General features: G+C 39.6%; 1 protein-coding gene across 1 annotated transcript in view; it reads right to left on the bottom strand.

The window, feature by feature from the left end:
- Nucleotides 1–1,254: 1,254 nt before the first annotated feature.
- LOC124615585 (dystroglycan 1) overlaps nt 1,255–21,212 on the bottom strand; it is a 136,671-nt gene continuing 116,713 nt past the window's right edge. Inside the window, exons 7-14 of the mRNA XM_047143571.1 lie at nt 13,480–13,767; nt 9,254–9,400; nt 8,406–8,686; nt 5,201–5,347; nt 4,766–5,117; nt 3,743–3,985; nt 3,449–3,619; nt 1,255–3,361 (exon numbers count right to left, since the gene is read on the bottom strand). Of these exons, the coding sequence (XP_046999527.1) occupies nt 2,429–3,361; nt 3,449–3,619; nt 3,743–3,985; nt 4,766–5,117; nt 5,201–5,347; nt 8,406–8,686; nt 9,254–9,400; nt 13,480–13,767 (2,562 nt within the window). The 3' untranslated portion in view covers nt 1,255–2,428. The remainder of the gene's footprint in view (nt 3,362–3,448; nt 3,620–3,742; nt 3,986–4,765; nt 5,118–5,200; nt 5,348–8,405; nt 8,687–9,253; nt 9,401–13,479; nt 13,768–21,212) is intronic.

Consider the following 21,212-nt stretch of genomic DNA (forward strand, 5'->3'; position numbering starts at 1 on the left):
ATGCTCCAGTTTTTCAAGGTCTCTTCTGTATGGTCAGTGATATCTTTAGTGAATGGCAAGAAAATTTTGGATTTCACAGATAGCTGCATGTCAGTAAGATCTTTACATCAGCATCTTAACATTCTTATTTCAGCAGATGAATACCTCTTATTTAGCAACATTCTGATAAGCTATTCCAGATCTGTGTTGAGCAACTCCTGTTTGCAGATATTCATCACTTTATCCACTAATGTTTTTATAACACTGCACTTTTGCTTTGGATGTGTAGGTAATGTACATGTATAGCGATTTTGGCATACTGATCCACTCAATCTCTTAAGTAGGGAGCAAGAAACCAGTCTAAGTGCTTTGAGATCCTCCAGCAAATATGTACATGTGCAAACATTTCATATCAAGAGTTGGACATACATCACAGTTTTCATGACATGCTATTCTCATTATAAAATAAAGAAATATTATTCGTCTGACATGCAGTCTACCTTAATAAATGGTGTATTAGCTCTCACATTACCTAAAAAATGCATGACAGCAGTAGAAAGAAAGTTAGAGTAGAATGGGTCTTGGGCATCAAGATGATCAGAGATGGGGCATTAGTTCAGATTTGATAGAAGCACGGAAGAAACTTGGTTGGCTATGGCCCATGTGGAAGTGATCTCTGGAAACCATATAAAGCTCAGATCATGGGTGTCGCTTAAACCAGAGTGACCAATGTCACTGGAACTGTTAAGAACATCAGAAAAATATACACCAAAATTTATGTGACAATTTGAACAGATAAAAATATGTATTTTCTAGTTTTGAAAATTTTCCCATTGTGGCATATTGGATCCAAAGAGAAGTATGAATGAACTCATTTTGTGTCTGGCTTAACATGGAGTTAATGAGGAAAAACAGTTGTGCGGTAGGATTACTACAAATGAAACCTGAACCTGCAACAAAGCATGTCCGTTATATGTGAGTGGTTATCTCTAACTTTACTCCTTCCATTGAACATATTGCATTCACAATTGCCAATATAGTCTTTCATAAGAATTCAACACAACCTGGAATGATTTAAAGAAAATGAATACATCAGGGACCATTCTGCAGTAGGGCTTTTCATAGCTACAAGTTCACAATTTCACCTTTACATCATGAATTGCTCAGTGAAGCACCTCAGTTCCACACATACAATTGAGTTTTAATTGCATGCCATATATATTATGAATCAAGGGACAGTAATGAAAGACACAGTTACATTAAAAATGCGAAACACAAAATGGTACCTCTAAATTTATTTTCCACTTTCATTCTACATTTTTACTTCTGTATCTATGTGACAATAAAAATCAAATACAAAAGATTATAATTTGGTTTCAGCTCATGACATTTTTTAAGAACACACACAGCCCATACATTCATCACATAGTCTTCCATTCACTTAACTTACACACAATTTAAAAATAAAAATAAATCTATATTCAGCATGTTCATAACAGACAATTCAGACTGGGAGTTGATGATAAACATTGCTTCTTCTTGTGAGCTTCCTTCAATAATTAACTTACTGAAGGAGCCAGGAAGGGAACAGCTTGAAACACTGTGGCTATGAATGTCCTTTATGAGCAAGAATTTGGACAAATTGTTATGTTTCGTTTTCAGATGGTCCATTGTGATATGACACAGTTGCATATAGTTATATATGACTTTCACAACAGTATTACAATGTAGTATGCCACAAGTAACAATGCTCAAGTATTAGAAATCAACATTGGTAACTTGTCTACACTTATATTTTCTGATCCTTCAAACAACTGGCAACTGAAAATTACAATTTTATTGTACAGTATAGCATGGTTGGATGCCAAATTACTGTTCAAGTACATGTATGTCTGTTTCTTAAGGCATCATTTCATGAATACAAAAACAATGAGTAATTGTGCTACAAATAGAACATAAGTAATTGGCACTGGTATTTGGACACACAAGCCAGTGGCCAATTTCCATATCAAAACTACAATATTGGTAGCAGTTAGTTATCTCTCTTCATATAAAAAGCTTTACAGATTTTAATTACCATAAAATAATACAACCTATCACTTATGAATAATAGAGGTAAGCTTATTTCACAAAGCATATCACTCCTCTTTTTTGGCAGTGTTATAATCTACAAACACTTACCTCACTCTACTCTGTTATAACAGTATTAAGTTCTGTTCACTTCATTTCCATATTAAAATTAGGATACAGATACTCAGGACTAATTATTGAATTATTGCATTGTAGTGCAACGGAGTTCCTGCACTGCATAAGTATTGTCAAGTCATGCTTAAATGGAGCCAAGTGTGGTACATGGAAGGCACCAAGTGATTGATTATATGTCTGTCATCTCCACTAAAGCACTGTGAAGAAATATGTGCAAGTAACAGAGAAGGCAAGGAGTCTTATGTTAAGGAGGCACATAAGGAGGTGGTTTTCTGTAAGTCGGCGTGGGTTTGGGACGGTTTTGGCGTCCAGAATCTCGACTAGTTGTGAAAGGAGGCGGCGGTTGGTACGGTGTGTCGTCAGTAGCCGCATTATTCTCTCCCAACAGTGGGTGAGCAGCTGTTGGTGGCGCACTAGGCTCTGCCTCACTTCGCTGATATTCTGGTGGTGGAAGAGGTGGTTTTTCGTCCTTCATGATCACAGGACTCTTGTTCTCTGGCTCAGGTCGCTCCTCGAGTTCATCTTGGAATATCACTGGTATTCCCTTATTACGGAAAGTCTGACGCTCGTCTTCATCACCCACACTCAGTTTGCCACGTCTTCTCCTTCGGTACAGCACACATGCAACAATCCCAGCCAGTAGTATCATGCCTACAATAATCACAGCTGGTACGATAAAAGTAATGAGGTATTCATCTGAAGATCCTACAGCTGCTTCTTCAAGTGGTGGTACTTTTTCCTCGATAGGGTGTATCAAGGTAAACTCTCCTTGGCATATCTGTGCTGGTATTACCTCTATTTCTTCTACAGGGAATTCTGGGCCGAGGACCATACCCACACGATCTGATATACTATGATCATTATTCAATAAAATTTTTCTCAGTTTTCTAATTTCATCCTCTGGACACACTGAGGTATTCAGTGTCCTGTTGTGCCATGTTACAATTGTTGAACCTTCTATTATGTCACTTAAAGCAATTGCAGAGGCATCATTGTCTCCAAAAAGATCACGTAATTTCTCAATAAACTTTCTTTTGTCTGAAGCACTGCTTTTAAATTTATTATATGGGACATCCAACTTCATTCTGAATTCAACATTGTAATTAATTTTCCTTGCAGGCTTTACTTCTACAGTCAGTACATCATGTGCAGTTAACCCTCCTTTATCTTCACACACCTGAAAAGAGAGCAAACAATAATTTCAGTTTTTTTTAAACTCTCTGAATCTGATGAGAAAAATAAACAAAATTATGCTTTCACTTACCAGGTGGTATTCCTTGCTGCCTTCATCACCTGGCATTGGTATTCCATAAAATTCCTGATTCTTTGTATCAAACTGAAGCCAGTTGTCTGAAGAAATTTTGTTCAGCTCTAATGTAAGCAAGGTAAGATGCATATTACGGACATTTCCTTCTTCTGGATCATAAAATGAATCCTGTAAACAAGTTAAAACGTAATGCAGTTTCTGATTAGTCAATAGAAATTAGTAGATGACACTGTTTGTGAAGACAGCAGCAAAGCTGCTTTAATTAACTATGGTGACATTTTTTTGTCTTACCTCAGGTACAACAACAACTAGCAACTCTCCAACAACTGCTTCAATATGATCAATTGGATTCCTAGGTACAGGAGGGAAGTTCTCAGTAGTGCTTGGTGGAGGCACTATTGGCTGATCTGGTTTTGATGGTGGTTCACATTGTCCAATTCCTCGGTATGATACTTTTTTCACTTTAATGAAATCATGTGCAAGAAGATCTCTTAGTGCCTTTGATGGTTCACCCTCTTCATTTGCAGTTAATCTCTGCAAATCGAAAAAGCAAACAAAAATGTATAGTCTCTAAACAGAAATGCAACTGAAACAGGATGCTTTTTCCTTTTGAAACCATTAATCAACCATGTGATGAGGTTTCCCCTTTGCTTAACTTACTAACATAACAGAGTAACATACTATATTGGCTACAACTTTTCCTGCTGCATTGTCTGTAAAAAATAATCTAATCACCATTTACTGTCAAATAATTTCTTTCAAGGCCCCTGGACAACAAATTTAAGGTAACTGCAAAAAATATGTATGTACCACCAAGCCTGTTCCATTTCAGGCTCTGCATGCTAGACACTTTTTTTTAAAACACGCTTATGGCTCTAACTTCTACCCCGATGGTGGTACCATAACAATACATTAATATCACTAACCATGAACAATATTTTCAGTCCGATAGCTGTCTCCCCTCGAATTCTAAAATACTCCCCCCCACTTCCCCATCTTGCTTGAAAACTCATGGATACCACACACATGCAATGATAAGCTGTCTGTGTAAACAAACTGAAGATATTGGAGAGGTCTTCAAAAAAAGAGTAAATATCCTTCCTTCCACTTCCAGATCTCATGGGCCATACCCAGGATATTAGACCATACCTGTGACCCTGTCACATTTTGAGACAATGCATTGAAATAGACTCTAAGAGGTTTAAATACAGCATATTATATCAAATATCTAATAGATGACACATCTAATAGAAGACATCATTAAAATAATACTTGTCTTTCAATGCTATATTACAATGCACTGTTTATTCTTACCTTATATAATCTATCTATTTCATCTTTTGGGCAATGTGATCTTGGCAAGGAATCATTTGTCCATGTGAATATGATAGGATCTGTCACAGTCAAATTTCTAACAGTTACTCTGCTGGTATCTGGATCTCCGTAGAGTGCTGCCAGAGTGTCCAGTACTCTTAGTTGCCAATCAACTGCTGTTGGAAATTCATATTTCTTTTCCAGTCGCAAATGGAGAGTGAATTCGTGGTTAACAGTACGCCTTCCTTTGTGATGTTGAACCAATATCTCTAAATTGTCAGAGACAGTCTTTCCTTCTCTATCCATTGCTTCAATTACAAAGGTCCACCTTGACACTTGCTCCTCCAGTGGCCTGCAGAATGAATTCAGATGAGATGAATAACTAACAGGATAACAAGCATAGTCTATATATGCTTAACAAAGTTCTCAACTCACAAAGCATAGACTTCTTGTTTTTCTCTGTCAAACTGCACCCAGTATGTTGGAGGCACCAATGTTCCTTCAAGAGTCTTAAACATGAGGCGTAAGTTTCTTGTATTGCCATCTTCCAAATCTGAGAAAACATCCTCTGGTATAATATGCCTGCAAAATTAATGAAGAGGTAAGTATATGATATGAAGAAATGAAAACACTCCGAGGATTACCTTTCAGCACAATCAAGTATGGATAAATTCAAAACAACAAAAGTTCTAAAAAGTCTTAATGTACATTACACCACATTTGTATGGATTTCTTGAGATGATGTATAAATAGGAAAAATTTACCATCACCTATGACAAACCTCTCAGTGGTGTTTCTGATCCCATTCCTCTAAAGTCTTAAGCAAGAATGTACACAAAATAACATTTAACTTTTTCACTAGAAGTATCTGCAATATACTACGTTAAAATCAGTGTTAACAAGTTGTCTCTACACACTTTTTGGGAGATGCTGTGACTTAAAAGAATGTTCACAAACACTACAAAGTATCATTAATATCTGTGGAGGCTTTACATTGATGTGATCCTTGCATGTTGTAGTTTTACTGTTTTTAACCATTCTGGCAGTATTTCACATAACATTTGCTTATCTCTGCCATCAAAGACAACACCTCGCTGGCCCACTCACTGCACTTTGGAATATCGTCTTTCTACATTTGAATATCAATTTACTTCCCAGGATTTTTTCCCTTCAAAGATGTTCCATATAAAATAATCAAGCCAATTTACCTTCAGTTCATTTACATTTTCTTGCTTTTATGTTGTTACTAAAAGTCCTTATTTATTTAGTACAAGGAACAATCAAAGTTTTACTTATCACCTTGAAAAAGTAAAGCTATGTGATCAATTTTGGTAATTTTCAGATACCACTCTGCAGTCTTAGTACACATTGAAATCCCCATGCCTGAGTACTATAGCACACTACTATAGGAGCTACAATAAAATAGCAGAGCCCTTTGATAAAGTGAAATTCATTTTTAGGAGAAATGTTGCAGGTATGTCAGGCCAATCCATGTGTCTTCTTTAATCATCTGAATTGGCCTGATACAGCTGCAACATTTCTGCTGCTGCCAAAAATGAATTACCACACACTAATTCACTTTATCAATGGTCAGTACTATTTTGCTTTGTCTCCTACGACAATGTGCTATAGTACTCGGGCATGGGGATTTTAATGTGAAATAAAAACATTTATCTGCAAATTTCAGAATTTGATTGAGAAAACCTCTGACTACTGAAGGAGTTTACTATTCTACACATATTACAATTTATGAATGAGAGATGCAAGCTCCACGTCGATGTTAAAATTCTGGAACTGTCAACACACTATCATGCTGCATTGCTGTACTGCATCACAATAGCTGTCTACTATAATGGTGAAACAGATTTTCTTATTTATTTATTGTATGGGAAACATTAGAAGTTTTTGAACCAGGGTAGCTATACATATACAAAGATTACTAAACCTCTACATACAAAAACTACAACACAACTCTACAGCACAATATAATACAAATGACAACAGCTAAAAACAAACATCAAAATATTCTATATAGTTTATCACTCCTGTCATTCAGCACCACTGGCACAAGATGGTGATGAAGATTTGCCCTACTTGTGGGAGAGTCTCCACATCTTCCATGGCCCTTTCAGATGCAATTCAAAGTAGTCCAAATTGCCCAAGGCTGGTCAAATTCAAGAGCTTCTCCTGGATGCAGGGCATTTTTAGGCATTGTGGAGTACAGGTTTGTTGCCAGCAGCATGTCCATTCACTGATGATATTGAATTCATTTTCGGAATGAGCCCTGGCTGTCACAAGAGCGAGATGTCTTTACCTTAATCTTTTTTTGCTCCACATGGGATGTAGTGGAAGGTATTGTTTATTGTCATGGCAAGGTAGACACTAAGGATTTGATATTCATGTGTTGACATAAATGCAAGACAGTTCATTTATTGATTCAGACTGTCTTCTTGTAAAAGCCATGAATGATAAATGTACACTTTGGTTTCCATAGTTAAGTTACCACCACCTTAACTGCTCAGCGAGCTATGGCATCTGGACCCCTTAGCAACAAGTTACATCTATTAGACTGTTCACATGTTTATTGTCCAGTTCTGAATTACCTAGTGACTTGTTGCAATTTGCACTGTCTAAATGCTGTTAAAATCGGGGTTAGCCAACAATGACATCTCTTGGGTAGCTTCCCACAGAATGTACACACATTAGCCTGTAAGCACCCATATGAAGTTTTGATACTGTCTCCCAGCTCCCAGCCCCCAGCCCCCCCCCCCCCGCCCCCCCTCCCCCCCCCCCTGCCCATCTGATCTTGACCACCTAGAAGTGGTCAAACAGGATGAGCTACCTTGCAATGAATACACTGAAACGAAAACTGTACAAATTGACAATGAAGTCACAGAGCCAGTTGGTGAGATTTTGTATTTAGGACAGTTTAAGATTATTGAATGAGCAGCAAAAGAAATAAACAGATGAATACAAATGGCTTGGAGTGGTTCTAGCAAACATAACAGACTTTTTACAACTAAAGCTTCTGATGTGTCTGAAACAGAAAGTTCACTAACTGCATGTATTGCTGGCTTTGAATTAAGGCAGCAAGATACATACTATCACTATAAAAACTATTCAAAAACTGAGTTTTGCTGAAGAGATTAATGCTGGGAATCAGAGACGGATAAACAAACCAGTTATTCAGGGACAAACCTGAGTTGAAGGTATAATATGAGTGTAACAAAAACAAAAGGAAGTGGGTAGGTAATGCAATCAGGCCAATAGATGACAAATAATTTAAGGAATTACTTTGTTGGAGACCAAGGTAAAGGTAAACACATAGGCTATGCCCTAATGGAAATGTGAGTAGACGGTATTAGAAACATGTTTGAGCAATAATGACATATATAACTGCGGACCATAAACACATAGATGAGAGCTGTGAGGCATTTATCTGTACTGGATGCCAAAAGCTGATAATCACACTCCTCCTGTCTACTGCTATCATTGAGATAGGAAGTGTGAAGTCAAAAGATATCACAATCACTGAACCATTTCTTCCAAGATGGCAGTTATCCCTAATTCAGTTCATCCTTCAAGAGTATTAATATATCATTTAGGATGGATAAAATAAAAGTGTTAATATATCTCATACCTGAGAGCTTTACCAGCTGTTATGGGTAGTTTGCGAAGTCTGTGCTCAATTGTAGGAGGGATGTTTTTCACGCCATATTCAATATCTTCATCTGTTGGTTTTGGCAGAGGGACTGCTTTCTCAGAAGTAACTGCAGGAAGAGGAGGTGTTGGCTCTTCTTCTGTGGTTGATGCTAGTGATGTGCTGCTTGTATCACTGAAGCTGGTGTTAATACTGCTACTGGTGAAACTGGTTTCATTAGAACCAAAACTACTGCTCCAAGTTGGAAGAGGTTCAGTCACCTGGTGGACAAGAAATGGTTGTCATTTTATAATATAAATACTATGGTAGTAACATATTATGAGAAATTATATTTGAAATAGTATACCTGTGCACTGAGTAACAAAGCATAGGCAAACTTTTTGCAAAACACTCAAGAGAAAACATTAAGTAGAAATTTCAACACTGTTTTCTTTTGTAATAGGTACCGTTAATATTTTACTCGACTTTGCTTTTAATATTGCACAGTGATAAATAAGACTAGTTAACTGCCTTTATTGCAGGCATTTGAAAAATTGGGTAAGATCTGTAGTGTATGTTCTTTCATCACATTCCTTATCTCAGTGTGATTGTGTTTGGCTTATGTGTTGCTAATGTTCAGTCTTATCTCAATGCAAGATATTTGAAAAAAATTAATTGATTCAATATGAGTGCTGCCACCAGTCTATTCAGACTTATTCTGCAATTTTATATTATCTGCCAGCAAGATACTTAACAACAAATATGTATGTATTCTGATAGTAAACATTTTTAAGATTTTCTTGTTAATATTTTAAATATTTCTGTTTTATTTTCAGACCAAGACATACCTGTGTACTTGGAGACTCTGGTGAGGATGATGGCTCAACCTCAGTTACAAAAACTGGTGTAGCTGATGGTACCACCTCTGCTTCATATACTCTGCTGGGTTCCACCAAAACCTCCATGCTCATTAAATTGGTAGGTCTGATGGGTATCTAAAACAGAGTTACAGAATTCCACAGCAACAATTTATCAAAAACAGGTAATGAGATATAAAAGGGGGTACATTGTAACTTGATATAATGAATTAGGAATAAAATATGTCTGCAGGCGTGGATGCAGTCCATGGGGCCATGCTTTACTCCTTATGCAAATCACAGTGTCTAATTGTATGTTAAGATACAAGCAATCTTTTCAGTATGTCAGAAATGATATTTTTGTGGAATTTTATCATGACTGTTCAGAATAATAGTAAGCAGTCACAATACAGTATGTAGTAGGTAATCTCATTTGCACAGTAAAATTAAGAGGTGACCTGAGACTGAAGTATTGCAAAAGGACAGCATTGTGGAAAACATTTTTGGTTTACTTCTTATATCAGATTTGGATAAAATCTCCAGCTTTCAAAGAAATCACCCCCTCATCTTCATTAGGAACAACTGATTGTCGTGGCTGCTGTTGTAGTGATAATTTAAAGCCCATAGATAGATGTCATTGGTAGGCATGCATCATCATTATACTGTGCTGGCAGAACTCTATCCAGAAAATAATGAATAATCATCTGGTGATCTACATACTCTGCACTTTCTACACTGCTACATCTAGTAGAATACATAACATCCTGGGAAGAAGAGGTGCAAGACCTATTTTCCAAGCACCAAAGAAGGTAAAGAAGATGCTGTGCCCCATTAAGAACAACCTCAGTCCCAGTAACACTGGAATTCATCATGTTCTTTGTGAGTGAAGAAGCAACTACAATCATCAGCCTGTCCGTACCATTGCCAGCTGTTGTGCAGAACACCAAAGCCACATTAAAGTTTAAAAACTTGGGAAATTAGCAGTTGTTGAACACAGTCTCACAAATGAACACAGAATAATGTCCTATGAAACTAAAATCTTGTCCCACACTTACATACTGGCATTCTGTTACTAAAGAAGCAACAGAAATTAGAATATATGGAAACAACTATAACTGGGACTGTGGCTATCTAGATCTATGTACATGTCTATCTGCATTCCAGAAGTCACCTTATGGTATGTGTGGAGGGTAATGTGTGTTCATTGTCACTTGCCCCTTCACCTGTTCCAGTTGAAAATGGTTTGTGGGACAAACAATTGCTGGTAGGCCTCTGTACAGGCTTGACTCTCCCTGATTTTATCTCCATGGTCTTTTCATGACATATCTGTAGGTTAAAGCAATATAATTGTTGACTCTTCCAGGAATGTACACTCTTGGAATTTTAACAATAAACCACACTATGTTGCAGAATGCCTTTCTTGCAGAATCTGTGACTGGGGCTGGTTGATCATCTCTGAGACACTTTTGTGCTTATTAAATGAGCAGTAATGAAATATGCTGCTCTTCTTTGGATCTTCTCTATGTCCTCTATCAATGCTATTTTTATGGATCCCAGTCTGATGAGCAATATTCAAGTACTGGACAAACAAGTATTTTGTAAGTTACTTCTTTTGTTGATGGACTACATTTCTTGAGGATTCTTCCAATGAACATCAGTGTGTCATCTGCCATACCCGCAGTTAATTCTATGTGGTTGTTCCACTTCAGATATTTTATTGAAGTAAATGCTTCCAGTGAGTGTTCAGCAATTGTGTAATCAGTCAGTAATTGGTCTTTCTGTCTACATAAATGCAATAAGTTATACTTGTTTATGTTGAGGGTCAACTGCCATTCCCTGCACCAAGTGCTGATCCTATACAGGCCCTCCTCCATTTTTCTACAATTTTCTAACATTGCAGCTTCTCTGCATACAACAGCATCATCTGTTAAAAGCCTTGTGGAACTACTGATGTTATAAGATTTGATGCAACAAATAAACTGAGGATGTATCAATACAATAAATGATCTGTTTTGGATGTGCAAATTGGGAGCTTCACCACCATTTGAAGCTTGGAAAAGGATGTTCGCCATCCATATCTGACCATTAATCCATTGTATTGTATGAATGAGCCTCTGTACTAAATTACTGACATTTTCATGGTGTATAATTGTCACTGAATGACCACATTTATGTGGGGCTTCCAAATACGGTTTTCATAAAGTGCTTTCTCAATACCACTTCTAACAGTTCATGTTAACACTTCAGAATTTATTATGAAAATGCAGTTCAAACTGATAGATTATCCTTTCCTCAATTGATATTCATTTTCATGTAAGTGCTCAAGTACTCTTGAAATTTGCTTCAGTTGTTGGCCTCCTACTTGCTTTTAAAAATGTTGGCTATCTCGATGGGATGGCTCTTGTGTGCCTCAGCAGAAAACGAAGTACTAGACTGAGCAAGAAGTTATGCACCTCCTTAATTGAAGAGAAATGGACACTGTGCTATCTAAATCAGAAACTAAACAACTGATTTCCTCAGGCAATTCATATAAGATGACCGACAATTGGAAACCTGACATGAGACTGGACTAACAAAATCAATTTAGGCTTTAATGTGTAAACTTATGAATGAAAATGGTTTCTCAATTCAGTTATGATCTTCTGCTCAGCTATTATGATGATATGGTCACCCGTCCAAAAACTAGTTTGATGCACTCCATGCTAGACCATTTGAATGGCTTTTTAGAAGACCTGAATTCAATTGACCTGAATATTCATTTCACGATGCAGAAGGAAGAAGATGGGCACCTTCCCTTCCTTGATGTGTTGGTCAGGAGAAATGTTGATGGTATTTTGGGACAGGTGTTTATAGGAAGCCTACTCACACTGAACTATATTTATAGGCTGATAGTTGTCTCCATCCAGATCGGCATGAAGGGGTACTTCATACCTGGGTTCACAGGGCCCATGTCATTCAGATCCTGAGAATTTGCCACTTGAGTTAGCCCATCTTGTGTTCACCTGTTGTCAGAATGGTTACAGTCAAAGAAAGATCAAACATGTGTTATGCTGTCAGCCAACCGTGAACTGGGTGAGTGATGACAGTACTGAGGTGGCACCAATGTCTACAGTCTTTTTGCCTTACACAGGGAGCGTTTCCAACAAGACTGGTCATATTTTGCAAAAATATGATGTGAAATGTGTTTTTCAACCACCATCTAAGATAAGAGTCCTTTTAGATTCTGTAAAGGATGATCTTGGTTTATGTAAGGTGGGTCTCTATTGTATTCCTTGCAGTTGTGGGGCCTCATATACTGGTCAATTTATCAGGACCATGGAGAACTGCTGCACTGAGCATGTGTCACCCAAGCCTCAGCAGCTGAGCAAATTTGATATTGCTGAATATTTTCTCGGGTACCAGTCATCCTATGGAATATAACATCAAGATTTTGGCACACACTTCAGCTACTGGAATAGTGTTATTAAGAAAGCAGTTTAAATTAAATTATAAAGTAACTTTACAAACAGATATTTTTGCTTAAATTCTGTGTAGAATACTGCTCCCTCCCTTGTCCAAAAAGAGAGAGGCAGAGTTAATGGTGCCTCTCCCATTGGTTACCAATTTTCACCACTGATAATATGTGATGTCAGTCATCTTTGGCTGTGTGGTGGTGTCGGTGTTTACTGAAATACACGGATGGGAACTGTCTTTACAACACATCCCCTTTAAATCACACTATTCTCCTGGCATCAGTCTAGCCAAGGAAACCCCTGACAAAGCCCATAGGTCATCTGGAAGAAGGAGCTTCCCATTAACAGCTCAGAAAACGAGCTGCTTATTGCGCTATGGTATACTCAAAACAATCGTAATGCAAGGGCCACCATTCTGCCAACCTCAGCTTGGTAAAAGAGAATACAACAAATGCTGGATGGGAAAATTCTGTAGGCTTTTCCTGTAGGCAGGAAGATAGAGGGAGTGGTGTGTGTGTGTGTGTGTGTGTGTGTGTGTGTGTGTGTGTGTGTGTGTGTGTGTCAGAGAGAGAGAGAGAGAGAGAGAAGAGAGAGAGAGAGAGAGAGAGATGATATCCTTTACCTCCACTATTGCCTGCCCCCCCATCTTGTTTGCAGTACCATATTAATTCGTTATTGCCATCACTGAATCTTTTCCATGATAAAACTGGAGCATTGAATCATGAATGAACCATGGTGTTTGCACTTATTGAGTGTGTTACTTACTAGGACTGGTGTAGGAAGAATTGTGAAAGAATGTACAGGGCTTGTTGGCAGATTATATCCAGCAGCAACAGATGTGAGCATTGAGCTGAGTTCCGCCTCTGACTCAAGTTGATCTGCGTCCTCCCCATGGTGATGTCTATGAGGATGAGGTGATGCTGTGGCCTCTGGGAATGAAGGTGAAGCCATCGTAGGCACAATTCTGGCTTCAGGAATAGCATCAGTCTCACTCTCAATGTCACCATCATATCCACTTGGCACATCTTCATCATCATAGTCACCTGAACCAACCTGAAACGAGATCCTCAGAATGAATATAATGAATACATTTCAGTGAGAACTATCAAATCTTAAATTCTTTATTAGAAACAGATACAAAAAATACAAGATACCACAAAAATCACAAAAAGAAAGACAGCTGCATCCACAAAGAACTATGAAATGTGTTAAATCAAATAGCTAGAAGTAAAATGCCTGGTGTATACTCTTTTTACTTTTGAAACTAATATTGTTTTTCCTGCATGAGAAAAATAAGTAATGTTGAACATCTCTCATACGTAGTATAATCAAACAATGGAAAATCTGCTTACTTGTTTGACCATCTTATTGTTGTGCCTATCTGCAACTCAGCATATCTGTTATGTGGTGGATAGCAATCTAAGTAATATAATAATTTATTAGTAAACATTTGTAAACAGCTGATTCCAGTAAATGGTTCAAATGGCTCTGAGCACTATTTGACTTAACTTCTGAGGTCATCAGTCCCCTAGAACTTAGAACTACTTAAACCTAACTAACCTAAGGACATCACACACATTCATGCCTGAGCCAGGATTCGAACCTGCGACCGTAGCAGTCCACGCGGTTCCAGACTGTAGTGCCTAGAACCGCTCGGCCACACCGGCCAGCGATTCCAGTAAACATCTGGACTTCTGTCTGATAGTTAATGAAGTAAAACTGACATCACTAAATAGCTTTCTACAGGCTGTGTGTCACAAGGAATTATTAAAAACTTGAAAATGACTCAATCAGGTGCTTAGTGGCCTCTGTAGTGGCTTATACTAAGCCTTTTACAGTGATTCCCAGCTTTTGAAGTGTGTCTGGCAGAAGATTCACACCATGAACACAGTGACTGAGATATTCAACTGGGTTAAGATCTGGAGAATTTGTGGATCACAAAAATACTTTGAAATTATGATTGTGTTTGCAGGACAAATAAAATCACTGGTAGTCAACCAGAACACTGAGCAGAAAGTGTGACAATCAGTCTGTCTTATGGCTTTGTTGTGTTTGGTCATTTGTCTTGTGCACACACTGTGTAATATACAACAAAAGCATTCTACATTGTATCCAGATTATGTGATTATTCACTAGTTTCATCATCTATACCCTGAAGAACTACATTGGTGACCGCACATGACCATGTTTTCATGCAATTTCATCATTTCTGACTATTGCGCAACTATAATGCTGCTGTCGTGCCCCCAGTGTGCCATGCAATTCATGCCTGTGGACAATGCTTTTCATGCCAAGACATTAGACACTACAGATAACACCATGCTTGAAGCCTGCATGATACATAGTGACAGTGGCATTCTCTAGAACATTACTACTTTATTCTGGACAGATCATCCATCATTACAGTTCACCATTGTGGACAACATTTATGCATCAAGGGACATCATCAGCAATGGCACAAAATTTATTGCTCTACTAGGCCGCTTTCGTGGAGAGGGGGGGAGGGGGGAACATGCAGACACAGCTCCCCAGATGAATAAATCAAATCATCTATCACATCATTTACAATGAAAGTCTATGATAAGACTCCATCACTATTATGGTGATGCCTCCACAGACATATTGACCTTCAACCTCATGCCCCACAATATGTTATGGACCCTACGGGCAGTTCCACTTGGGACGCAACAGTGACCGGACGTGTCGGTACTTCCGCGTAGTCGTAGCGCCGCAAGCCGTGTTTATAATAATTCTTGGATTGTGACCTGTGATATTCTCAGTGCTTCTTCACTACCATCGTACACAAGCTTCTTAATTTACTCACAGCGGTCCCGACCGCTCATATAGTGCAGTTATGGCTCCCAGTGTACCACGTAAGAATACCCTGTGTTTTGCATTTGAGAAATCTTCCAGGAATTTGCAACCGAGTTCTCTAGAAATCCATGGCTGGATAGTAGATATTATTGGCATCACATCCGATCAGGTCCACACAGCATATTATGACATGGCGGAATACTGTTTCTTTGTGAAGTTTTTAGACCAGATACAACTGGAGAAAATTTTGGTGAATACTGGTGGGAAAGCAGAGTTCCGACATCGTGATCAGTCGGTGAGTACAGTTTCAATAACTAATGCTGACACTGAATATAAACAAGTGCGAGTGTTCAATTTGCCAACTGAGGTTGAGAATTGTTTTCTTAGAAATGTCCTCGCCAAATACGGTGACATCCGACAGATTAGAAATGAAAAATGGTCGAGCAGTCAAAAACTCCAATGTTATAGTGGGGTTCACTCAGTTGACATGGGCCATTAAAGTCAATATCCCATCCTATATAATGGTTTGTGGTTATAAGGCTCATGTCATTTAAGAGGGGCAAGTAGGCACTTGTTTTATCTGTAACACGAGTGGCCATTTATGAGAGGATTGCCCACGGCGAGTTGTCGTACTTCGAAACAATCTGCAACGACAGAGATTAACATTGGCTGATGTCCTAACTCAAAATCAGACGCCTTCTGTGACTGACTCCCAACCGAGTGCATCTGTGTCAGAAGACAACGATCTTGGTAACAGCACCTTCCCACTCTTGCCTCAAAAACCTGTGGCCAGTCACCCCTTAGCCACCGGTGTTGCATTATCTGTCGGTAACAAACGACGATGTACTATAAGTGACGGTAGTGGTTCCGGCGAACAGGTAGTAAAAAATCAAACCGATGATGTGGAGCCACGGGCCTCCACACAGGACACGCATGTGTTGGATGGCTCAGTTACGACCTGCCAAATTCCCATTCAACCGCCCGACGCAAAAACTGTCAATACGAGTGCAGCCGAGTGTTTACAGCAATCCGTTCCGATGTCGCTTGCCGACTCGCCGCAGGTGGCCAACACACAAGAGGCGGCAGTCAGTCAACTGCAACTCGTAAACACGGCGGATGAAGCACGCGGTGTAGAGCATAACATAAACAGGCGCCACCTCGAAACTGCTCCCAAACAACACGAGGACCCGGACAGCTGTATACAAACAGCCAGTGCGGCTCCAAACAAACACAGTGAGCCTACTGAAGCCGCGTCTTCGGACTTGCCGTCACCCATTCCGAAGCAAGGACTTTCACATACTGCTTACAGCCATGACTCGCTGACTCCGCCGTCTTCAATGACACTTCGGACACCTTTGCGACGGAAAAATAAAGTTAAACCAAAGGACTCCGTGGCTGGAAGTAACTCAAAAAGTAAAGTCAGCACAAAAACCGGTACAAAACCTGCGGATGTAGGTTCGAAGTCCGACAGTGAGATGGACTGGGCTTCCTACACTTCCCATCACCCACAAGTCTCGGACGATCATGAGTCAAGCTTATAAGTTTTTGTCCCTGAACATTAATAGAGTTAGGACAGATTTAAAATTAGCAATGCTACGGCAGTTTATCTATGAGTCCGAAGCTGATATAATTCTGTTACAGGAAGTGTCTATCTTAAGTTTTCATGTATCAGGATTTGCAACAATTGTAAACACCATGGCGGACGGGGGTACAGGTGTGGCCATTCTATCACGAGACGGAATCCCAGTGAGCAATATTGAAATGTTGGACTCCGGTAGAGGCACAGCTTGCCAAATTTTTGATGTCACCCTCGTCAATATCTATGCTCCATCTGAAACGACCTTAAAATCAGAAAGAGCTAACTTCTTTAAACAAGACATCATATACTTGCTACGCCGCAACCCAACCCAGTTGATAATTAGTGGTGATTACAACTGTGAGATCCACAGGAAAGACCAATCGCCAAACTTTAATTACTGTAGGGAACTATATGATCTGGTGCGCCATCTGCAGCTGAAGGATGCATGGGAACTAAAATTTCCTACCCTGGTAAAGTACACGTACCTGACCACCACTGCATGTAGCCATCTAGACCGTTTGTACATCTCTGAGAACATTTGCCAACATGTTCTGGACGCCAATGTCATTCCGGCTAGCTTCTCCGACCACTGCACCCTCTGTGTCATGATAAATCTGGCCAAACAGCATACTAAATGGCATAGGATTCCATGGAGCCTAAATGTTTCTATTCTCGCCGATGCCTTGCTACAAGATGTCATCTCCACGACATGGGCGGATTGTCTCAAGCAATGCTGCAGATATCTGAGCAAGATAGCCTGGTGGAATGCTGTGGTCAAATGGAAAATGCGATTATCTTTAAGAAACTACAGTTGGCAACGGGCGCAAGATGTCAAACGCACGATTGATTTTTACCAAACAGTTCTGCGAGAGTTGTATGCGACTACGACACCAACCAACACACAGCTCACGACCATCAAACAAATAAAGGCATAGCTTATAGGCATAAAGCGAACGCAGCTTGAAGGACTGAAGATCAGATCTAAAGCAAAATCGCTTCAAGAGGACGAACTTGCATTGCTCTATCACCTCATAAAATGTCGTACCCATCGCAAGCAAGCTTTTATCGGGGAGGTGGACACAGATGACGGACTCCGTTTGACCCGACGACAGAGTGAGATTCTTACTGCAGTTTACCGGTACGTCACGGATCTGTACTCGCAATGCGATACATATGGTGATGACGACGGCGATATCGTGCGTGCTCTGCCCACCATAGTCACGCCTGCGGACAACTCGGCGGTCGTACACAATTTTGCTCCAGACGAAGTCCTTGAACTGATTTCTGGCTCGCCATCAAATAAATCCCCTGGCGCTGATGGTTTGCCATGGGAATTTTATGTGTGCGTCTGGCCCGTAATCGGACACGCTTTTACAGATGTTCTCAATGAAGTGATGCAAGGGAGTGACGTGCCGGCCGAAATGAAGGAAGGCCGAATTGTATTGATACCAAAAAGCAAACACCGAAAAACCTTAGATAACTTCCGACCTATTACTTTACTCAATTTTGATTACAAAACCTTCGCCAGAGCACTCAACAGCAGATTGTCTCTGTTAATGAAGCAAGTGATTCACAACCATCAACCATGCATCACTGGTCGCACTATTATGACGCCCCTTTCGGAATATAGACATGTAATAGCCATAGTGTCAGTCACTAACGTGAATCTCGCATTGCTGTTTATCGACTTTTGCAAGGCTTTTGATCGCGTCCGCCACGAGTACCTCCTACAGCTACTGCAGCGTTGTGGTTTTGAGCAAAGGGTTATAAATGTCGTGCAACATTTCGTCACGGGCATTACAACCAGAATCAGCGTAAATGGACAGCTTACTCAACCCATTGAGGTCCAAAGAAGAGTGCCGCAGGGGAGCCCTCTCTCCACAATGTTATTTGTTTTATCGCTCGAGCCACTCTTACGCTCTATTCATGACAAACTTGCAGGCCTTTCAATCGCCGGGACGTCCTTCGTGGTTCGTGCTTACGCCGATGACGTCGGAGTGTTATTGCGCAACGACAGAGACGTATCAACCCTCAAGACCGCGGTAGACGAGTACTGTCATGCTTCCGGTGCTAAAATCAACACCGGTAAATGCACCTTTGTCAACATTTGAGGATTCGATGCAGTTATTATACCTTGGGCGAAGCGTGTCGAAACCCACACCACTCTGGGGATGATTATCGACAAATGCCCGCTAAAAATGAATGCAAAAAATTGGAAGCAGGTCACCAATAAAATGCAAGGTGCCATCTATGAAAACAATTGGCGGTCCGTTAACATTCTCCAACGCGTACGACTCCTCAGCAGTTATATATTCAGTAAAGCGTACTATATGGCCCAACTATTTCCAGTCCCCAAGATGCAGGCCAAACACATGATGAAACTCTCTAATAGATATATCTGGCAAGGGCATCTGTTCAAAGTGAAATACACCACACTGACGTCTTCCAGACAGGCTGGCGGACTAAACATGCCTGACGTTAACCGAAAGTGTACTGCGTTATATATTAAACGAATCACCCATTTGTTGGATAACGAACCTCTCAGCGTAACCAGTTGGCTCTTCCGAACCTTACAACCGACCGATACGCATCCACCCATTGATATAGGTAAAATACATTACAAACTATGACATGTCAAGCAGTTTTTCTTGAAGTAAGCTATATTGATGGACATTGTTTCACGCAGGATTTACTGACGACGCACCTGTTATTAAAAAGATGGACATCTCCAATAGTCCGGAATCCCACTGAACTTAAATACCCAAGCGTTCATTGGAAGGCAGTTTGGGACAACATAAGTTTAACCGTCCACACTGCTGAAGTGGCGTCCACATGGTATAAAGTGGTAAACGATGTTATACCCACTAATGAAAGGTTGCATAGAATTGGTTTAATTGACAGTGATAAATGCGTCCGCTGTGGTCTGCTCGACACCTTACGCCATTGCTTCACTTGTGGCGGTCATCTCATTAACTGGAAATGGGTGCAGCAGAGGCTAGGCCTGATTACCTGCAGCAGCCCAGCCAGCCACTGCACCGACATCCTGCTCTGGCCGGACGCAAAACATTTTCCCGCTACCAAGAACACCACCGTGATGTGGATGTTAGGACAGTTTGTGACATATATCATCATCCACAATAGTGAAGATAATCTCATTAGTTTCGAGGCTTACATGAGAACGGCACGCTGGAAGATGAAACGTTACCCAAATTGCAGGAAGATGTTTGCTAACATGTTAGACATAATTTTTGAAAAACAAGGCGTAGGGTAATTCTCGATGCCGGTAAGGACACAAATCACATGCAAGACTATGTAGCGAACAAAATACACAATGAATAAGGGGTTATACCAGTTCCTAGGACTACTCCCGACTTCTCAATGGTGTTCATTATGACGTTTTCATTAATTTATGTTCCTGTGCATCTCTTGTTATCCGTTTGTGTGCTCCAAATGACTTTGAGTTTGGATGATTATGAATCAAATGACAGAACTGTCATTCCAGTTAAGACAATCAATTATATATATGTTTGCGTTTCAGATCTATGTCTCTGTCTGGACTGAATAGGCTACTGTCAGTTTACTATTTATGTTCTATTTTGTAAGCTTACAAATGGCACTATATTGAAATGTGTTCTTCAGTCTATTGTAGGATACAATTCGTGTTGAATCAGTTCCAGCTCTTCAATATTTTGTTTTTGTGCTTATGTACATATATGGTTGTTTTAATAAAGGAAAAAAAAAGGGTTGCCAGTTCCCCCTGTAAGTCCAGCTAGCCATGGTCAGTCACAAGCATGAACCATTGGACCTGTGCCTTCAACTCGCTGATCGAATATACTCTCACAGACTGTGCATTTAGATTAGATTAGATTAGATTAGATTAGATTAATACTAGTTCCATGGATCATGAATACGATATTTCGTAATGATGTGGAACGAGTCGAATTTTCCAATACATGACATAATTAGGGTAATTTAACAACATACTTAAGTTAATATAACTACTTTTTTTGTGTTTTTTTATTTTTATTTTTTTTATTTTTTTAATATTTTTTTTCTTAATTTATATCTAAAAATTCCTCTATGGAGTAGAAGGAGTTGTCATTCA

The sequence above is a fragment of the Schistocerca americana genome, chromosome 5 (genome assembly GCF_021461395.2).
Source record: "Schistocerca americana isolate TAMUIC-IGC-003095 chromosome 5, iqSchAmer2.1, whole genome shotgun sequence".
In the NCBI taxonomy this organism is placed as follows: domain Eukaryota; kingdom Metazoa; phylum Arthropoda; class Insecta; order Orthoptera; family Acrididae; genus Schistocerca; species Schistocerca americana.